This window comes from Silene latifolia, chromosome 5, assembly GCF_048544455.1.
Source record: "Silene latifolia isolate original U9 population chromosome 5, ASM4854445v1, whole genome shotgun sequence".
NCBI classification, from domain to species: Eukaryota; Viridiplantae; Streptophyta; class Magnoliopsida; order Caryophyllales; family Caryophyllaceae; genus Silene; species Silene latifolia.
Window position 1 is genome coordinate 24,201,735 of NC_133530.1, and position 21,548 is coordinate 24,223,282.

General features: G+C 42.4%; 2 protein-coding genes across 2 annotated transcripts; both read left to right on the plus strand.

Annotated features, from left to right (window-relative positions):
• The first annotated feature begins 211 nt into the window (after positions 1-211).
• Positions 212-9,268, plus strand: LOC141657069 (protein EMBRYONIC FLOWER 1-like). Its single transcript, XM_074464183.1, has 6 exons — positions 212-615; positions 2,433-2,609; positions 3,051-3,439; positions 3,695-3,790; positions 3,882-5,185; positions 7,367-9,268. The coding sequence occupies exons 2-6, from the start codon at positions 2,452-2,454 to the stop codon at positions 8,870-8,872; spliced, it is 3,453 nt and encodes a 1,150-aa protein (XP_074320284.1). The 5' UTR covers positions 212-615; positions 2,433-2,451; the 3' UTR covers positions 8,873-9,268.
• Positions 9,269-9,773: 505 nt separating this feature from the next.
• On the plus strand, positions 9,774-11,303 carry LOC141655074 (putative F-box/LRR-repeat protein At4g15060). Its single transcript, XM_074462173.1, has 5 exons — positions 9,774-10,257; positions 10,328-10,462; positions 10,570-10,667; positions 10,759-10,812; positions 10,962-11,303. Exons 1-5 carry the CDS (start codon positions 9,774-9,776, stop codon positions 11,301-11,303), a joined length of 1,113 nt encoding a protein of 370 aa, XP_074318274.1.
• Positions 11,304-21,548: the final 10,245 nt, after the last annotated feature.

The following is a 21,548-nucleotide window of genomic DNA, read 5'->3' on the forward strand; positions in this document are numbered from 1 at the left end:
TCTAAAAAGCGGAAAAAAGGCGCTTAGTGTTAATCTAATAGCCATAGCCGTACCCCATACAGTTTTATCTCCTTTTCAACAATTTTATTTGCATTAAAAATTGATGAAAAAGGAGGGTTAGATAGGGGAGACACGCATAGATGCAACAAATCATGCAATGTGTGTTGTTTTTATTTATACAAAACCACCTTTCAAGATTTCAAGGACACATAACATCATCAATTTGCAAAATTAATAAACCAAACAAAAAAGAAATAATAAATAATTAATTAATTTAATAAAATAATAGAAAAAACAATTCATAAAAGTTAAAAAAGAGGGCTTTCTCTCTCCTCTCACATCATTTTTTTCCTCCATTTTTTTTCTTCATTTTCTCTCTCTAAAAACCCATCTCCTTCACAATCTCTACTTCTTTACCAACCACACAAAATCAAAATCAAAATTTAGGGTTTTGTTCATGTTAATTTATTCTTCAAATTCATGTAAAAAAGTTTACATCTTTGTATCAAAGTTTTCACCTTTCTTAAGTTTATTATTTGTTCATGGTAGGAGCATAAAACGGCGCCGTTTCAGATCCATTTCCAGCTTACCCACTTGATTTTTCTTCATTTTAAGGTCAATTTTCTTCCTTTCTTCAATTATTTTCAATTGGATTTTTGTTCTTTCATTTATTTAATTAATTTGATTTTAGTTTAGTTCATTTTTAGCTCAAATTATATTAATTTTATTCCATTTTTTTTATTAAAGTTGTTACCTTTACTAATTTAAGTTATTGAGCTTACAATAGTTAGATTATAGTGATTAGTTGCTTTAGTTCTTATGAAATTAGTGAATTTTTTATTGTTAATGCAAGCCCTAGATCTTATATTTCCTTGATTTTGGGATTAATTTTAATTTTTTGATTATGTTATTTATGTAGTATTAAAGTCGATGTAATTATATGATTAACAAAGGTGAAATATTGTGGTGTGAACTGGGTTTTTGTGTGTGTTTACTAACTTGGAAAATTTGGGAGTTTTATATTTTATGTGCAAAATGTATTGTTTTCTATTTAAAAAAAACCCTAATGAAATAATCAACTCTAATTTGTATGATATGTAATTTAATTTTGTGTTTATCTTAGATAATACCTACTCCCTCTGTCCCGAACAATAGTTATCATTGTTTGCTATTTGATCGGGACGGAGGGAGGGGAGTACCATGCTACTAGTCAACAACAGTACTTTTCTGGGTTTGGTCTTGTACTCATTTTAGATCTAGGGCTTGATTTTCTTAATCAAAGTCATATACTTTAATCGTTTCGATTGAAAATTAAATTATAATTGGGAAACTTAAGTTAATCATTGAGTTTCTTCTTCGTGGTGCATATGATAATGGAATGGCAATGTCAAGAAATTGAGTGAGGGGCCACAATTTCTGTTTTGATTTTGGACATTGCTTACCCCTTTTGTTTATTTCTTACAAGAATTTGTTTATCTTTGATTAAAATACCGCCCACGAAGATTAAGAAAGGTAAACAAATGAACAGGACGGAGGGAGTACTTAACCTTTGTCTTCTTGTGTGTGGCTTTGATTTTTGTTGTTCGCTTACATACTCTTTCTTTACTTGTCTAATTTAGGTATGTTCGATCTCTTAGACTGGAACTCTCTAAATTAAACTGAACTGAACTTATAGGACTTGAAGTGAACTGAACCTAAGCCCAAAAGGACAAGGCCTTACGGGTGGTGTCCTTCTCTTTTGAATTGATATGATATACTTCATATGTAGTCCATAGTTCTATTTTTCAATGTTTGGTCAAACGTAATATCATTCTGGATCCTTCCTTTTTTTCATTCTTTGACTGATATAAGAAGCATATTAGCTCAAGGGAACCAGCTTTCGCTCTTTAGCTATAAATCTACGAAGATGTCATGTTATGTGATACTGTGATACCGTGTTATGCTTATACTGAATAGTACTGTACCATTTTGCGAATGGAGGTTTGTTCTTTGGTTCAAAACGGTTTTAGGATAGAATATATTTTAGGGATCAAGAGTTACTAGTGGTTTTCGTTGGTGTACCTTTTGCGCTTGCATTTATATACATTGTATGCCTCATCAATGTTGGGGATTTGGTTATTTATGAGGATCCTTCATTGATTGATCTCATGCTCAAATCTAATAATGGTTGAGATTGTATTTAGATTTGAAAGGCTTCACTTCGTGTTTATCATCAGATAATTCCATTCGGAATCTTTGAATGACTTAGATAGATCCTGTACTCTTGTAGTGATAACTGAAAGACTCATGTACATTTTGTTGGCTGTTAGTTGATATCATGCAACCTTCTAGTTTCCATTCACTCCTTTCTTCGACCTTTTGTTCTTCACCATCTCACAGGTGACTGATATTACCTCTGCATAGGACTGACAGTTGTGAATTTCTTGTTTTAGTGTGGCTGAGATATTTAACATGGCAAGTGCTATTGTGGAGTTAAATCATCAAAATGACTCGAGTCTAACCTCCAAATCCACAAGGTTGCATGCACCAGTAGATTCTGCACCTGTCGACAACCCTTGTGATGAGAAAAGTAAAGAGGTTGAAAGGAAATGCAACCATTTTTCCATACGGTAAGAGTTATGCATTTTACTTAGCAATTTTTGCAGTTCACTAGCACCTTTCTTCAGTTTGCTTGCTTGAGCTGCTATGTGCTTGGTCTATACTACGAGTCTTTTTTTCCTATCGTATATCCTTGAGGTACTAGGGTAATAGTACTGTTCTAACTAGTGTGACGAAGTTTAGGATTTCCTTGAGGTACTAGGAACTCCTTGTTTTCCTCTATCTTTTTCTGAATGTAACTGATGTCAACTTTTAAATATGCAAACCACTGATGTCAACTGAAAATGCGTGTCATTCGACTTTTGACTCGAGTTTTGTAATAAAGACCAGAGAGCATGTTTTCTTTTCTTTAAACAGTAACTAATCCCAATTAGATTCATTGTCTTCCTTAGTTTTTGGGTTTGAATTAGAATTATAACTTGAACACTTTGTGGAACTGTTGACATTTGCAGAGGATATGTTTCAGAAGTTCGCAAACGGGATCCTAAACTTTGCTACCCATTTACCCTGAAAGATTCAACTGATCCAGGGCATGAGCTGCCTCATATGGTCATACCAAACTTCAGGTGGTGGCGGTGTATTACTTGTGTTCCAGAAGCTAAAAACGAACTTATGCGAGATTCCGGTGGGGCAGGTAATGGAGAAGCTCAAAATGATGTAAAGACAGATGCTTCTATTCTTATGATAGGGCAATCCTCGAAAGAAAATGCTGGTAAAGTTCGAAATACTGAAGCTAGTACTTCTACTGATTCCAATGAGAACAAAAACCATCCTCCAACATTAGCTGATTTAAAAAGAAAAGGGAAAGCTCATATATATGCGGAGACTCCAGTATTTTCAGGTTCATTATCTTCTCGTACACAGACAGTCTACATGTTCCTGATCATATTATTAATCCATATTGTTCTTCTACTGCTGTAAAGACGTCTAATTAATGAATTGGAGTTATAAAATGCGTTTCGAACTACCTGTCAAGGCGAACATATTCGAGCTACTGCCTACTTGCATGAATGACATCTGTTTCAACTACCAATTCCTGTATATACCAACATAAAAGAGAATTATGAATTGATTCTGCGCTATTCTTTTTATTCAGGCTGTGAAAATGGTATCCTAAAGGTTTCTGTAAGTCAAAGGATTCCGCAACAAACTTTAGGTCAACTTGAAGCTGAACCTTCTGCTGATAGTGAAGGTATATATAATTTGTCGTTTGGTATGCCGTTCCTTGGCTTCTTATCTTTATTATTTAGTGTATCATAGTAGCTGTGTGTTATCTCTGCCAGTTAAAGTTGGATCAACAATCAATCAAAACGGAACCATTAAAGGCCTTTATAGAGACTGCAGAGCAGGCAGGACTGAAGTAGGACCTTCTGAAGGCTATGAGACTTGTAAAGTGGATTACGTCACTAAAACTTGTGTAGAAGAACCACAAACTTCTTCACAACTTCAACGAGTTGGATCACCGACCAATGGTGTTGCTGGCATTGTAAGTGGGTCATTCAGTCACAGCCAAGGTCTAGTCAACTTACCAGATTTGAATAAGTATAGTGGTGGACCTTCATATGTTGTAAAACATGAAGCCACGGTTACATTAAACAATATAAATAATTTTTGCGAAGACGATGACGATTATTTGGGAGCAGAGCGGCGGAAAAAGCCTAAAGTGAGACTTTTGAGCGAGTTACTGAGCTGTAAGGTTACCCAAAATCCTGCTAAGGGAAAAAAGAAAATCCTTCCTTCTGCTAGCTCTCACGATGATCACATTAAGCGGAAGAGGGTGGGATATCAGGAGGAGGGATTCAAATCTATGGAGACTGATGATGGAACCAGAAAGAATGTTGGTACCTCTGAAGTTTCAGGATCAGAGTACGAATCTGATTCCGATGATGTATCAACTGAGAAAATCTCTGAAGCTTTGACAAAAAGGCATTGCAAGTCTAAAGATCCTTTGCTTGAGAGAAAGAATAAAAAGATCAAAGTGGACAATGGAGATTCTTCTTCAATGTCTCGGCAGAAGATCAAACAAAAATCAAGTCATGAGAAAGGGAAGGTTTCAGAGGAACTGCCCCAAAATCTTGATTTCTTTGCCCGATTAAGTGAGAAAAACTCTGTTTTGACTAAAAAAAGAGGCAAAAATTCTCAAAATCAAAAGGAGCCTACTTCTCTTACTCTTTCAAAAAGCCGTATGCCTAAAGAATGTGGAACCACACGAAAACATGGAGAAGCTGATCAGAATGCTACTGAAAATGCTCGTAAAGCTTCTGAAAATGGTCATTACTTCCTCAGCAGCTACCTAAATAAGGAAAATGATCACCTGCGCGTTCCAAGAAACGATGGGCCCCATCTTTCATCATCTCAGGCAGAACAGATACCTGTTGCTGGCAACACTGTACAGAAAGATGGAGAAAATAGAAATATTGAGGAGGCTAGTGCAACTTTCAGGCCGACTTCTGCTTGTGCGCCTGATAAAGTTAACCAATTGAATGGTGCAAGCAACATTTGTCCAACAACAGACTCAAGCAAGAAAAACAGTGAGACACGTGAAGCTGATGAGTGCAGTCCTGTTGCACAGCAAATGTCTATGCAGGTTTGTAACTTAATAACCACTGACTTTGTTGTCAAACTTGTGCATTTCTCTTTGCGAAGAACTACGTATGAGTTTTTTCTTGCAAGCTTGGAAAACAATGTCTTGACTATTTGGGATAAGAGATTTATCCTAATAAATTCAAGTACTGAGGTGAAATGTGCCTATCTTATAAACTAAAGAAAGCATGTTGACTGTTCTAATATCTATTAAGCTATCAACTACCACTTTTTGGTGTATTTTAGATGGGAAAACACCACTTTCCAAGCCTAGCTTTGCAAAATTCTTACTCAGTTAAATTGTTTTCTTGTACGAAGTTTGGCCGTCTATTTGCTTGGGAATGGGTCATTAGTCAGTCAACCTCTGTTCGGCAACAATTAACATACACAAAAATGTATAGGGAAAAGGAGATTAACTGCAAGCCTTGGTTCTTTCCATTTTCTGGTTTATTTACATTGAAGATTGTGTGATGTCAGTTTTTTCAACACGTGGTTTACATTCGTAAACATGATCACTGTTTAAGACACTGAAAAGTGGGAATGCGTTAAAATTGTAGCGGTCCTAACGGAAAGGAAAGGACCTAAGCAACCAAAATATGGTGTTGGGAAAATATTCATGTGGATATGATGGGTTTTGGATTGAGTTTTAACGGATTTGATTCGTTTTAGGTTCTTTTGTTTTCATTTGAATTTCTCCATTGTTATCTTTCCATTGTTTTGTACATGGATTTCATGTACATTCATAAATGATACCTTTGTAATGAAATTTGCAAAACGAGCTCCTTCTGGGAAAACCTGTTCTAAATATCATACCAAAATCTGAACTTTAGTCATAAAAAAGAGGAGGTTTCTTATCAAAGCCAAATTTCCTCTCCAAAGTCGAAATGATAACTTTATATTTTTATAACCCGTTATTTTTTTGCGCTTCCCGTCACCTCTGTAACTCAGCAAATCTGTTTATTCCTTTTTTTTTCCTTTCATCTCTTAACACATCTCCTATGTTATTAAACTGGTAACTGTATCTCCTAAGTTCTCATCTCTTTTTTTTTCTTGTTGTTTCTTTTGTGGGTGTGTGTGACCCTTATTTAGTAGACTTATTTAAAATGTAACAACTAAAAGTCTTCGTATGTGAAAAATCGTTCCCAAATGTTACAAAGAAGTCCATAATGGGCGTGTAGATAATCGTTTTGTATTTGGAACGAAGGATTTAATGGAACTTTTCAAAAATGGAAAATGATCTTCCAAAACTGGTGATGAATTTTGATTTGAATGTTTTACTAGTATATTAGGGAACAACAAGAGGTAAGAAAGAATAACGTGCTGTGGAGTAAAGTTATAATGGAAGTCAATCCGTTCATTTTTTTTTTTATAAATTACCCGGGATTGCATACACAAGGGTAAGACTCGTACATCCGACCCCCCCTACCCCGAATTTTGCGGGAGCCATTGAAGCACTGGGGTAGTGTTGTTGTTGTTGTACCTGAGATTTGAGCTGTGGTATGGATTTAGAAGGAATGTTCACAAAAGTTATATGTTCTGGATTTATTTTCACAAGGGTATGAGATACAAGATTTGAAAATGAGGTATAAATAGGGCTGTGTTACCCTAACTCTCCGACACGGGTGTCATGTCCCACACGTGTCGAGTGTAGGATACGGCTATTTTGTGCGAATTTTTCAATTTTTTGGTCTAAAATGAAGTGTCGAAGTGTCGTGTCGGTATCGACACGATAGGTGTCGGACACGCGACACGATCACAATTGTAGTGTCGGAGTAACATAGAAATAGGGTATACGATACTCCCTCCGTCCCAATCATTTGTTTACCTTTTAAAATCTCTGTGAGAGTTATTTAAATCAAAAGTAAACAAATGATTGAGACGGAGAGAGTATAAATTTACTACTGTATGATATTTAATTATTTATGCCTCTTGATTTCCTTCATACCTGTTTCTGCCATTTCAATCTCTCCTTAACTCTCGTTAGAAAGCTTTTCCTCATATTATGACTTTTTGTTTTCTTCTCTTCATACCTACATAAGACTATTGTGCATACCCTTCTCTGTATTTGTTCATTCCGTAACATCCGTTCCACCTCATGTTGACAGTTCCACAGAGTGATTTACATCGGCCAACCCCGAATCATTTTGAGACTAAGTTGTCATTCTTATTATTGTTAATTGTATAGGTGTCCAACTCAGTAGCCAATCAAAAGGAACTGACCAATGAAGTTCGAGGACGTATACAAGATATCGACATCAATAGCATACCTACAGATGACAAATCAAATGAACAGGGTGTTGGAGATGACATACCTATGGATATTGTTGAGCTGATGGCTAAGAATCAATATGAAAGACATCTCAATGACCCAAAGGATAGGCATGATTTTTCTGGACCTCCTGTTCTTTCTGGCACAAATGTACGGCCGACTGAAACCTATGGATCTTATGGGCAACACTTGAAAACTTTTGCGCAATCTCATTTTCTCAGGATGCAGAAGCCACCATCCACCGATCCCAGAATTCCTTTGTTTAATGAAGATTTAGGGCATTATACTTACTGCAGCAGTAATCATGTTGGTGTCCGAGGTCTTCCAAGGTTTCTTACGCCTAGTCAAGCCCTAGACCATGCTGGCCCTTACTCTCATACTTTAACACCAAACAATTGGAACGGGAATCTTAATGTACAACGATACCCTCAGAGTTTTCTCCAGGCAGTGGATTCATATCAGAAACAAAGGGGAATGGCGCCACGGCCGAGTATTTCTAATAGTCACCATTTATGGCCTTCTGGGACGAGCAGTCGCATGCCTGTGGGAATTACTAATCCTCAGATGCTGTCTCCGGGCTCTAATGTTGTGAATAAAGGACGCACCCATCACCAGAGTTCCGGAAGTTTCTTAAACTTTGAAAAGCACCAGAACTTGAACTTCTCTAATGCTTACAACAGCGGAAATCCAGATAGCTCTGCAAGTTCTGTTGATGTCAATGAAGCAATTCCTGCCATGCATTTGCTGAGTCTGATGCAGAATTCAGCAAAGGTGCAAAATACAGAGCTTTCATTGGGCCCACAAAAGGTGATGGGGCCACCTACTTCCTTCCGGTTTCCCTTCACCAAGAACAACGGTAGAACTACTACTATTCAGGATCATAACTCAAGTCACCCATGTTACCCTACCCCACGTCCCTTTCCTTTGCCGTATCCAAATGACAACGGAAATATTGTTAGGAATAGTGCTGGGTTTGTTGGTCCCATTCCGTTGACATTGCAAGGTCAAAGGAAGATGGGGAGCTCCCATTTTGGTCCTTCAAGTAGGGACCACCAACCTATGAGACGGCCAATGGCTCCTCCACGAGACAAAGGAAAGGGCGTTGCTTCCCTGCCTAAGCCTGCCTACGTAAACAGCTCTGTTCAAGCAGTGAAAGATTCTTCAAGCTTGCATAATGTAGCTGGAGTAAGACGCAATGAAAATACCGTTTCACTTGCTCCTGACAAAGTAATTTGCCAGTTAAACCAGAACCCAAGTGAGTTCAATGACCTGAAGTTGGTAGCTCAGTTTATGATTGGACCAGAAGACCTTAAGCCCAGGAAAATTGCCCGTAACAAAGCACCTCGACCCAGACCAAATCCCAAGAGACAAAACATCAAGGTATTCAAGCCCATACCTTCTTTAACAACCGCAGAAGGCTAAGTAAACCTCGAGAATGAGAACATTTTGTTGGGCAGATTTTCGGAATTCTGAAGCCTTTTGAGTATAAATAAGCTAGAGGAATTCCATGAAGGGGTAGAAAAGTTCTCCGAAGAACACTTAATTTCACAGTTTGTTTTTTTGGATAAATTTGTAGAAGAAGGCTCATTTGTAGGATAGTATCATTTCCTCGAAGGTAAAGAGAAGAGTTGTTACTGTGCTGTATAATGTGTTTAGCTTTTGAATAAAGCATATGCTTTTGTAAGTTCTTATGTTACAGCCTTACAGGTATACTACTTATTTTTCTTATGTGATCCTTGTATTTTGTACTCTGTACCACGAGTGTTAAATATTGGCTTTCGCGAGATTAAATTGAGATGAAATGCTGGGCTTGAAAACCGTTCTTATTCCACTGTTTCTCTCGAGATTATTTTTGTCGTTATTACTAATGTTATTGTTATCAGGGAGAAAAGTACAGTATTTTGTCTATCAGATTCCTCCCTCACTCCAACGTATTCACGAAATTACGCTTCCTGGTGCAGTAGCGCTGGCAGTACATAGTTTTATCTTCAATTTCATCATCCTGACTTCTAACCAAAAGGTCACGAGTTCGTAGCAGCAAATTATGATAGATGCTGACTGCAATGTGAACTCGAGAAGTCGAATTCATACTACAAACTACAGATGGAGAGATTTGAATCTGAAAGGTAAAACCAAATGCATGAATCTACTATTAGCAGCAGGTACATCTCCCCTTAGAAATTATATTTACTGCTGCATCTTAATTGTTATTAGTTGAATCAAACCATTATTTTATTGACTAATCAACTGCCATTTCCTGATATAATTGGGTATATAAAGTGTGTTCCTTCAGAGTTTCTCAACACACTTTTAGCAGAGAGATATGTCTCAGTCAAAATATCAAAAAACCTGCAGCAACGGCGACATCTACTTCACACAACCGGTAGATCGGATTAGTGCGTTACCTAATAAAGTTCTGTATAATATTCTAGTGAATCTCTCAACAGAAGGGGCCGTCTCTACGAGCATACTTTCGCAGAGATGGAAGTATGTCTGGATTGGTCTTCCTGTGCTTAACTTCACTAATTTTCCTCTATCAACAACGGAAAACCCCTTCAACAAACAACAGTATGTTTGCTATAAGAATTTCATCAACAGGGTCTTATTTCTTAGTAATGTGGACTGTCTAGAACGCGTTCATTTGGAATGTCACATTGGGTTTTCACCTTCAAATGTCTCTGAATGGATCTTCATTCTCGCTAAGAGGTGCGTGAAGGAGCTATGTCTAGCTATCAATCTGTGTTCGACTATCAAGTTAGCCCCGCGATTACTTCAGTCGGATGAGCTTGTTGTTTTGAAATTAGAAGGCAAATTGGAGCTATTCTTGCCCTCTTCCACAACTCAGAAGTCTATCACTTACAAATGTTTTGTTTGTAGATGCATGTGATCCTTTCACTAGTTTCTTGTCTGGCTGCCCTGTCCTTGAGGAGCTGAATATTGATATGTGTGAGGGAATCGATGAATTTTTGGTGTGTTCCTCCTCTCTTAAGGCTCTAAGAATTGTGTCCAAGGGTAGAGAAAGGGAAATAATCACCATCACAACGCCAAACTTGCAAATTCTCCATTTATCAATGTGTATAATGAAATCTTCCATCCATATCTTTCATCTCTGGTTGAAGCAAGACTTGAAGTCTCGACATCAACTGTCAGATGGGTTAAACTACTCCAGAGATTCCAATGTTTGCAGAGACTGACATTACACCGAATAATTCTTGATGTAAGTGTTCTTTTTTTAATTTCCGTATGGTTTAAACTTAACAATAGCCGAATATGGCTATAAACCTTACCCTCTTGAGTTGTTTTTGCAGGGTTTTAATCTTGTCAATCAACTACCGATATTTTGCAACTTGACAAATTTGCAAGTATCATTCTCGTCTTGGTCAATTGTGCTGCAGCTTCTCTGAAAAGCACCTAATCTCGCATACTTAACTATAGGCAAGGTACTACTGTTACTAGTACTTCCTGATCTTTTAGCGTTCCTACTTTTTTTTTTCATTCCTGAATACTTCAGTTTGACATTCCTTTTAACTGTATTTTCCTAGTTGTGTTTGATTGGCCCGAGATTATGCCTAGAAGCAAGGAATTCGCCCTGGAACGAGTTGAATTTCTTTACTTTGACATTGACCAAGGACATTTAGAAATAATGAGATTTTTCTTAAGCAACAGCAAGCTTCTTAAAGAGTTGAAAATCCATATCCAGCATTGGGTATCACCTGTAACCGAGATTCACGTTCTTAAAAGACTGTTGGATCTTCCAAGAGCCTCGACTATGTGTCAAATCGCCATTGTCAGTAGAGATGATGACAATATGTCCGAGGATACTGGCAGTGAATCAGACTACACATCAGGGTAGATTTTTAATTAATATATTGCCGTCTTTGATTTAGTCGTGTATATAATGTTTGTATTTATATCCGAGGCCTAACAAACAACTCTTTTTTTTTTTTGGCAAAACTAAGTAGTTCTGAAAATGAAAGCCCTGAAGACGATAGCTCTGAAGACGATTGAAGAAGTGAAGCCTTCCTTCAATATCGAATATAGCGTTCTGCTAGATGCAAACTTGGGAGTTTTCAGTTGATTAGTCAGTTACCTGAGTTTTTTTTTTTTTTTTTTTTTTTTTTTTTTTTTTTTTTGGTTAAATATGGTTATCGGATTCTATTGCTTTCAATTTTGTTAATCAGGAAAGATCAGATAAAGCTGCCCGCTCGAAGCTCGGCCTATTATGACTCAACAAAAAAATGAGCCTCACGATTTAATAAAGTATATAAAACTATAGTTATGGCGTCGTGATCAATGGTTGTGACTTTTTGTTTACTGTTTTATTTATGTCTGATTCGATTTCTGGAACATGTATTATAGAGGTATTACAAAAAAAAATTTATAGAAACAATCAAACAGAACAAAGAACAACGTTCTTGTAACTGACTACAACTAACTCATAACTAACTCTGCTGACCTGGAAAATACTAAAAAGTGAAAAACAGTTTATTAATCCACATGTCTTCTAATTAATCATATAAACAATTCAGAATAATTAAAGAATAGAACTTTGAAGCTATTCAAATCTTATTTTCATCTGCGCAACATGGTCATCAATCGGGTCAGTCTAAAATAACCCGTTTTCAGGAAAAACCAGTTCAGACGCCGTGGACAGATCCTTGAATTCCTCGTTATTACTAACCAGAAAGTCACGGTTACTCCTAACCGGGTTGGTCACTCGGTTGTCTTGATATACTTGTGGGTTGGGGTCCGGGTTAGTATAATATGTGTTGAGTTGGGGGACAAAATGATGAGATAAAGGATCTTGTTGATTAGTAAAACCTCTGAACCCATATCCGTCGCAAATTTCAACATTACCGGCTACGTGTTCTACTCGATTTGGGTCCATTGTCATCTGATTAGAATTGTAGCCTGGTATGGGATACCTTGTACCGACTCTCTGATCTAATTGAGTCGGGTACATGGTCATATTATTGGTACTGGTTATATTATCTGATTGATCTAATTGAGTCGGGTACGTGGTCATATTATTGGTACTGGTTACATTATCTGATTGGATATGGATCATTGTCGTCTGATTAGAATTGTACATTGGTCCGGGACACCTTGGTGCACTAGCCTCCGTCAAATATGAGATACTTGTACCAGCTCCATAGTTTAGTTGGGTTTGGGCCATACTCGTATTGTTGATCGGTTTGAGATAATACGTTGACAGGACAGAATCCACGCAACCACGATAACTTGTACCGGCTCCCTCATTGTCTATCTGGTCAGATGGTTGCATCATTTGATTAAATTTTCTCTTTTTACCGTTGGTATTCTTCTTAACGATGTGACACAAGACTTGATCGGTATTATCCTTCCCCGAGTATTCATGCATTTGCCATTCATCCTCGTCTCGAGGACACCCATTGATCGGTACATACTTATAGTACTTGTAGTACCCAATCCTCTTACTCGTGCTAGTAACTTCGTCCTTGACCGTCACTTGACTAGTCGTCTGTTGTTCCCATTTTCCAATATTTTTGACATGCCGGTTTTTATTCTTCTTCCCTTTCTCAGTTGAGCTCTTTAATTTAGTAAAGAAGTACATCCCCGCGGCCAAAGAAGCATCACGTCGCTCACTAGGGTCCACCGATTCTATAGCTTTGCGAGTCACAACCCGTGGATGCTCACGATACACATCGTCATCAAATATTTTAGGGCGTGTATGATTAAATGACTCCTTTAGGATCTTTTTCTTGAGGTAATAGTCGATGAGTTCGACTTCCGTAGGAATAAACTTGTATCCTGGTGGTATCTCAATCATCTTAATTCTTAAATTCTTAACAAAAATTATGAAATTGTGAAAACTATACAATAAACAAGGAAGAATGTGACGTTTTGTTTTATATATATAGTGAGGAAATTGTTGAAGTGCGAATTTGTTAGAGGAAATACTAAACCTTGGAAGGATTAGGATTATAATTATAATTATAATTAAATTAATTAATTAATTGTGTCAAAGCTGTCTTTATAACAACCAAATTTCCATATTTGTTTGTTGAATTTCCTGTGTTGTTGGAGTTTTACTCGATCTCCTATTCTAAATTATTATAGGATTTGATTTGATTATTGTCTTAACTTTTTAATATTTTGCTATTTACCTCGTAAAATCTTGCTTCTGTCCTTACTTATACTCCTGTAATGTACTCCCGTTCCGATCATTTATTTACTTATTTCATTTTAGGGGTTTTTGTTCATTTGTTTATGTTCCGGGTATGAATTCCGAAGCAGGTTTTCTTACCACGCTAGCTCTGTCGAATAATGCCTCTTCTAGCCTTGACTGCTCTCCTCGGCCTCTCCTGCAACAATGAGCAAACTGAGGGCTTGGCTTTGTGCCAAGCGTACTCACTCCGACGCTCAAGTCAGTGAATTTACTGTGATTAAGTAGTATGTAGCTTGATGACGTGTATTTGTAGAGAGATGAGAGAGATAATACCAATTTAAGTGGTTCTTAGGTTAGATTCTGGATCCCTTCCTCAATGAGGATTGAGGAGTATTTATAGACTTTCACCTTTTGTCACGTAGCGGCCAAGTGGGCCAAGTGGCGTAGCAGGTGGAAAGACTGATCTACCCTCGGCCGAGGGACCTATGGCAGGCCGGCGAGCCTGGTTGACTCCATGCCGAGGGTTCTTGGATATGAGTACGCGGGTATGTGCCCCGGCTGGTAGGTTGCCATGCCGATACCCAGGCTGGCAGGCCGAAAGGATTCATCGGCTGGGATGTCTAAGTCATTGAATTGCTGTGGATATCTTTCGCCTCGTTCAATATGTTGACTTGGTCAGCGGGTGCAGAATATGCCCCATCAATTTGCCCCCAGCGTAGTCTATGCCGTGGTATGGGCTCCGATGTATGTTGAGCGTATATTCTGCGCAAGTGAAAATTTTCTGCCCCGGCTTCTTCCCCCTCGGCTTACTTCTGTGCAGGCCGTACCATATCCCCCCTCCACATGGATGGGTAATGGACATCAAATGTGGAAGAAAAGATGTTACTGGCCGGCGGACTCAAGGTTGAGAGTGCCGGTGTACTTTTGATTGCCCCCGGCCGGTGCTACCTAGCTTGGTTAGTCATACTGCCGGCGGAGAATGATACTTTAGGATTTTGCTGAGGAAGATGAATAGTCAAAGGGATATAAAGGGGCGTGTTGAAGACGCTTGGTTCTTTGCATTGATTGACATTCAACCAAGTTGCGTCGATTGACATTCCGTGTACGCATGCCTGACATGTGTCTCTTCGTTGATTGGCGGACGCTTTATGGGCTGCGTTTTGATTGGTCCTCCTTTATGGGCTTTTGCCTATAAATACTGGACTTTTTGAAGTGAAATTGGTTAGCAATTTCATTCATTCTAAAAATTTTCTTCTTTCCAAAATTCCAAGTCTTTCCCTCTCTTCCGATCTTCAGAATTTTTACGTCGGCGTAGCACTTTTCTTCAAGGTAAACCGAAAAACCTTTTCAACTTTTTGTTTTGTTTAAGTAATTGTTGTGAACCATGTCTTCTCTGATGCCGGTCCCGATTGCGTGCGCCGGGGTTCCCCGTCGCGTCTTGATGAGGAGGAGGTGGTAGCCGCAATTCCGTTAAGGTCGAGGGGCCCTAGGTCTCCTTCCCCGGAAGTTGACCGCAGAGTTCTGGAGGAGTGGGAGGATGATGACGATGTGGATGACGGTGATGATGATGAGGAAAGGAATCCTTCCGGGCGGAGAGGCGACAGTCTTGCCTCATTACGATGCCTGTACTACCGGCGCCGATCGTGGTTTTATCGATAAGTTGGTCCGCCGCTCGCTCCGAATTTTTCAAGAGCACTTCTTTTTGGCAAGGGGTACAACATTGTCATCCCTGGGGAGGGTCAGGCCGTCTGTTGCCCTCCCCCGGGTCACATCGGCGTATATATGAGGCACCTGGAGTATGGTCTCCGGTTTCCTCTCAATATGTACGTCTCTTCCATAATTCAGGGCGATGAACGTTGCGGCGGCGCGCAGCTTCACCCTTTGGCCGTTAGGACTATAGTCGGCTTCGTGTGGCTGTGTCGCCGGGGGGTGATCCCAACGGTAAACTTATTCCGCCGAATTCATTTTCTTCGAATGAATGTTCAAGGTGGCGGGGGTGGTATAGCGTCCGACCGAGCGGGCTATCTCACCGTGCCTAAGCTCACCTCTTGCAAGGGCTGGAAGGAACGGTGGGTGTATGTCGAGGTCCCGGATGATTATCCGTTGCCTCGGTCTTTTGAGCACCATGTTAACTTGCGGTGCGAGAGCAAAGGGGAGCGTGAGAAGATGATCCCCAAGGGCAAGAATAAGATGGACGCCGGGAATGTCTATCTTAATGAGGACGAGAAGCAGGCACTGAAGCTTTTCGAGGTCGATGATGATGGGGCGCCGAAGGTTTGGTTGCCCCCGACGCAAGTCATCCAGATGGATGAGCCGCTTTGCCACGTCGGCCTCATACCGGCCCTAGCACAGGGTGAGTGGGGTCGGTGTGAGGCCCATTTCTGCTTTAATGTTTTTCGTTGTTTGTTTCTTGACATGTCCCTTTGTCTAAGTTTTGCTTTGTTTCTTTTACAGAGCACTTTGGTCCCGAACTGTCTGAGCAACTCCTCGAGAAGATGGGGCTGGACAAAGACGGAAACGTTAAGGAGAAGAATCCGAAGGTCGATGTGCATGACCGCCGTCCGTCGCCATCGACCTCCTGAAGGGCTTGGACGATACGGCGGCCCAGGCCAAGGTAGCTGCTGCCATTCCTCGCCGGGTCCGAAAAGCCAAGTCTACGGCGGCGACGGTGTCAACCTCGGTTCCGCCTCAACCAGAGGTGGAGGTCGTTGACATTGTCGATGGAGAGGACTCCGATGCTGAGGGATCTCCGCTTAGGCGTAAGAGGAAGAGATCTACCCATGCCACCGATGCTTCTGCTTCCGTCGCTCATGTTAATGCCGGCGCCGAGGAAATGGATCAAGCGGCCAAGAAGAGCAAGCCCTCCGTGCATGGTCTAACTTGCGGCTCGGTTTAGCCGCTCATTAGATATACCCGATGATCGGCTCTCCGGTATGTCCATGAACGTTGACGTGGACTCTTTGGTTGAATTTTTGTAGATCAACCGCGCAGTCTGTCCCAATTACGAGCGGCGAGTTGAGAAGAGGCCTATCTGAGACGGGGAAAAATGCGACTCCGTACTCGCGTCGATATCCAACGACCGGCTCATAGCGGAGGGTACAAAGCTGAGCAAGAAGGTTGGGATTTGGTCCGAACTGGTCGGCTCTCGTATTAGGGAGCAAGAAAAGGCCTTGGCCGAGACGGGGCCGTTGATAGAGCAGCTGAGGCTCGATGTTGTTGCCGCAAAGGGGGTGGCCGGAAAGGCTAAGCATGACCTCCTTGCCGCACAAGCGCGAGTCGAGGAAATTGAGAAGTCGTTGTCGGCCGAGAAGGCCAAGGTAGAGGTGGCTGATTCGCCGCCGCCAAGGCGAAGGAGGAACGGGACCGGTACAAGGGCGGCTACGACGTTGTTGTCGCCCAAAGGGAGGAGTCGAAAAGGGCGTATCGGCTCCAAGCTGAGTCGCATAGGGAGACTAGTGCTATCCTTGCCCAAAGGGAGAAGGATATTGAGACACTTCAAAACACGCTTCTCCCACGTATGTGTGCTCGGTATAGGGACCCGACCGAAGAAGCTTTCAGGGAGGTGGTAGATGAGGTCTATCCGGATGGCTCCTTTCTATGGACAAAATTTGACGAGCCGTTCGATGATAGGCTCGAAGCTAAAGAGAAGGTGCGGCGAGATAAGGTCGCCGAGGATGCCAGGCCAAGAAGGAGGAGGAGGCGACCGCCGCAACGGCGGCCCTTGCGAGAGAAGACGAGGGCGGCCGGGAGGAGTCCGCGATCAAGGCACTGAGGATGCTAAGGTGCTAAGAAAGTCTGCGGCGGATAAGGCGGTGAGGATGCTAAGGCCGCCAAGAAAGCCGAGGATGCTAAGGCTCCCTGTGTTGCATCTAAGTCGTCGCCACCGAGGGTAACGCGCTGATGGCGGTAAGGGCAAGCAAAGAATGCATAGGGAGACGGGCGGTCGTCACCGGCTCACCGGCGTCTCGGATAGCTTCAGCTATTCGGGGCCAACTATTAAGCCTTTTCTCCCCGCCATCCTTTTGGCGCTTCAAAGAACCAAATTCAAACCTTTTGCTTTACTTTTCCTTGTATTTTTGTAAGACCTTGGTAGGTAGAGTCTTGGCTTATCCCAAAGGGGACGGCCGTCGTCTGTACTTCTCTTTTTTGTAACTTCGTTATCTTTTCCTTAATGAGATTTTGCTCGCTTCGCCTCTGGCTTAGCCGAGGCCTTTTGATTTATTCCTTCACTTGTCTTTTTGCGTTAATTAATTGAGCGCTTTTCGTTTTTACCTTTGGCTTCAGCCGAGGCAGTTTAGAATGCGTGTCTCAACTGTGTTTAACGTCTTTAAACTCGGTCTTAATTTGCCGAGGGCAGTTGCGTTAATTAATTGAGCGCTTTTTCGTTTTTACCTTCGGCTTCAGCCGAGGCAGCTTAGAATGCGTGTCTCAACTGTGTTTAACGTCTTTAAACTCGGTCTTAATTTGCCGAGGGCAGTCGCGTTTCACTCGTCTCTTCCCGGCCAATTACCGGGGCAACGGAGTTTACGTTTTGACCGCCGTTGAACATATGTTAGCATATCGGCTCTTCCCCCCGTCACTCCCGTTAAAGGCCGGGATGATCGGTGATCGAGGTTTTGGCGCTGTCTGCTGTGTACATATGTCTAGCATGCCTTCTGATTGGGGTGGATTAACACTTTGATGAAAAACTTGGATGACTCCTCATTAGATATGAATATGCATTGGGGTGCCAACAATTGTTTTGGGCAACTCCGCCGTTATACAAAGTATTTTCTGAGATTGTCGGTGTTCCAATGGCTCATCAAAGGTACATCCCCCATGTCCGTCAGCCGGTATGTACCCGGCCTCATTTCTTCAACTACCTTGTAGGGACCCTCCCAGTTGGCCGTCAACTTGCCATGGATGTTTCCTTTGTTGGTGGCAGCTGACTTCCTTAGGACCAGATCTCCTACTTTTAAGTCCCTTTTGTGGACTCTTCGGTTGTAGGCCCTTTTCATTCGGCTCGATATCTTTAAGTTGAGGCGTGCCGTATCTCGGCTTTCTTCGACCAGGTCCAGGGAGGTTCTTAGGCCTTCCTCGTTTTCATCTGGGTTAAAAGTGGCCGTTCTGAATGTTGGCACCGTTGCTTCAATCGGCAGGACTGCTTCGGACCCGTAGACTAGGTGAAAAGGACTGTACCCCGTTGCTTCTTTCTCCGTGGTCCGGAGGGACCATAGAACGCCGGGTAGCTCATCGGCCCATCTTCCCTTGAGGTCTTCAACTGTCTTCTTCAAGCCGTTGAGGATCGTTTTATTGGCTGCCTCCGCCTGTCCGTTGCTCTGGGGGTGGCAGACGGAGGAGTATGCAAATTTGATGCCGAGTTCTTCCAACCAGCTCATTATTGTGTCACTCCAAAATTCTCGGCCATGGTCGAACACCATGACTTGGGGTAACCCAAAACGAGTTATGACATTTTCCCGCATCACCTTTCTTACGGCCGCCGCGCTTTTTGCAGCACCGCCACGCCTCAACCCATTTGGTGAAGTAGTCGACGGTGACGATTAGGAACTTTCTTCCTCCGGATGCCGTTGGAAATGGCCCTAGTAGATCCATTCCCCACTGTGCAAAGGGAAGGGGATTAAGCACGTTGCGATCTCGGGAAGGTGCGTGTATCACCGGAGCGTGCATCTGACAGTTGTTGCATTTTCTGGTTTTGTTTCTGGAATCTTCAAGCATGGTGGGCCAGAAGTAGCCGGCTCGGAGAGCTTTGTGGGCTAGTGTTCTTGCCCCCATGTGATGTCCACAGATGCCTTCGTGTATTTCTCACAAGATTAGCTCGCATCGGCCGGACCGACACATTTTAGGAGTGGCCTTGTCGCGGACCTCCTATATAACTCTCCTTCAAACACCAAGTACCTTGCTGCGATCCTCTTTATCTTTTGTGAGAGGTTGCGGTCCTCTGGTAATTCATTTGACAGTTTATACCCCTTTATCGGAGTCATCCATGTCGTCTCGGTTTCCACGTTGCACACCATGCCGATGGTTTCGTCAATGCTTTTAGCGTTCCTGATGTCCACCAAAGACGGTTGGTGATATTCTTTATGGTTGAACTGGCCAGCTTTGAGAGAGCGTCGGCCGGTTGTTCTCGGACACTGGGATGTGTCGCATTTTGAATGACTTCAATTTTGAGGTCTCGGCTTTTACCTTTTCCAAGTATCTTACCATCCCATCGTCCCGAGCTTCGTACTCTCCTTCGTATTGGTTAGTCACCAAGAGAGAGTCTGTTTTCAAAATGATGTGTTACCCCGCGGCTCTAAGCTAACTCAACTCCGGTTATCACTGCCTCATATTCGGATTCGTTGTTTGAGGTCGAGAAGGTAAACTTCAAAGCGTACTCAAATTCGTCCCCGTTTGGGCTGATGATAAGGATGCCGGCTCCCGAGCCGTTCGTTGTGGAGGATCCATCGGTATATACCTCCCACATGCCGGACACGATTCTTCCCGATACGTGCATTCGGCCAAGAAGTGCGCCGCGCGCCCCTTTATCGAAGGCCTCGGTTTGTCTTGAATGCCGAAGCCGATAGCTCTACTGCCCATTTGATAAGTCTCGCCCGACTTCGAATTTTTCCAATGCTTTTTCCAACGGGGTGGTCGGTTAAGACCGTCATGGGATGCGCGTCAAAGTAGGGTTTCAACTTCCTTGCGGCAACAACCACGGCAAAGGTGCTTTTCAATCGGCGGGTAGTTTCTCTCAGCAGTGATGTGTATGGTGATAAAGTAGATTGGTCTTCTTTGCTTGTTTTCTTCTCTCGACGATTACGACACCGACCGTGGCGAGGTTCTTGCTAGATATAGATATAGTGTTTCCCCGGCGTCGGTGCCGGACGGGGTCGGGAGAGTTTGCAGATGGGCCTTCAGTTGTTTGAAAGCCGTGCTCTGTTCCTCCCCCCAGCAGAAGTCCTTATTCCCCTTTAGCACTTTGAAGAATGGGGTGCTCTTGTCGGCTGACCGAGAGATAAATCGGGCAAGGGCCGCCATCCTCCCGGTCGATATCATGACCTCTTTGCGATTCCTCGGCTCCGGCAGTCTAGAATTGCTCGCACTTTCTCTCGGATTGGCATCAATTCCCCCCCCGCCCGACAAGCACGCCGAGGAATTTGCCGGCCCGGTTTTCGGTTGCACTTTGTAGGGTTAAGCTTCATCTTGTATTTCCTTAGTGAACAAAATGTCTCGTGTAAATCGGCTAGGTGCTCGCCGTCGGACTTGCTCTTGACAATAGCATCGTCGACGTAAGCCTCAATGTTTCGCCCTTTTTGATTTTGGAACACTTTGTCCACCAGTCTTGTGTAAGTCGCGCCGGCGTTTTTCAAACCAAACGGCATCATCTTGTACATGTAGGTGCCGTGTATGGTGATGAATGCGCGTTTAGGCATGTCTTCCTCTGCCATGAATACCGATGGTATCCTGAAAAGGCGTCGAGCAGGCTCTCGATTGTGTAGCCTGCCGTTGCGTCTATTAAGCTATCTATCCGAGGCAAGGGGTAGCAATCTTTCGGGCATGCTTTATTAAGTTGCGTAAAATCAACACACATCCTCCACCCCCCTGATGACTTTTTAACCATTACAACATTAGCTAGCCATTCGGGGTATGTACAAGGGATGATAAAGCCTGCATCTAACAACTTATCGACCTCGGCCTTGATGGCATCTTCCTTCTCGGCCGAGGAGTTTCTCACCCTCTCGCTTCACGGGCGAGCGCTGGGAGTACGTTCGGCTTGTGGACGATGACCTCCCGGCTTACACCTGGCATCTCGGCGGCCGAGTATGCAAAGACATCTTTGTTCCTTCTCGGCGGGTCTAGGAGATCGGCCCTGAATTTTGTTCCGGCCGACACCGACGCGATTCGGTGCGTCCCGGATCAATCTCTATCTGCTCGGTCTCAGCCCCTTCGACCATGGCGACGTGGTTGGTG

Excerpts from the sequence above, each read along its gene's own strand:
- LOC141657069 (XM_074464183.1), top strand. The coding sequence starts at position 2,452 with ATGGCAAGTGCTATTGTGGAGTTAAATCATCAAAATGACTCGAGTCTA. Across the intron at positions 2,610-3,050 it reads TGCAACCATTTTTCCATACG|AGGATATGTTTCAGAAGTTC; the intron begins GTAAGAGTTATG and ends TGACATTTGCAG. Across the intron at positions 3,791-3,881 it reads ACCTTCTGCTGATAGTGAAG|TTAAAGTTGGATCAACAATC; the intron begins GTATATATAATT and ends TATCTCTGCCAG.
- LOC141655074 (XM_074462173.1), top strand. The coding sequence starts at position 9,774 with ATGTCTCAGTCAAAATATCAAAAAACCTGCAGCAACGGCGACATCTAC. Across the intron at positions 10,258-10,327 it reads TGTTGTTTTGAAATTAGAAG|ATGCATGTGATCCTTTCACT; the intron begins GCAAATTGGAGC and ends TTTTGTTTGTAG. Across the intron at positions 10,813-10,961 it reads GCAACTTGACAAATTTGCAA|TTTGACATTCCTTTTAACTG; the intron begins GTATCATTCTCG and ends TGAATACTTCAG.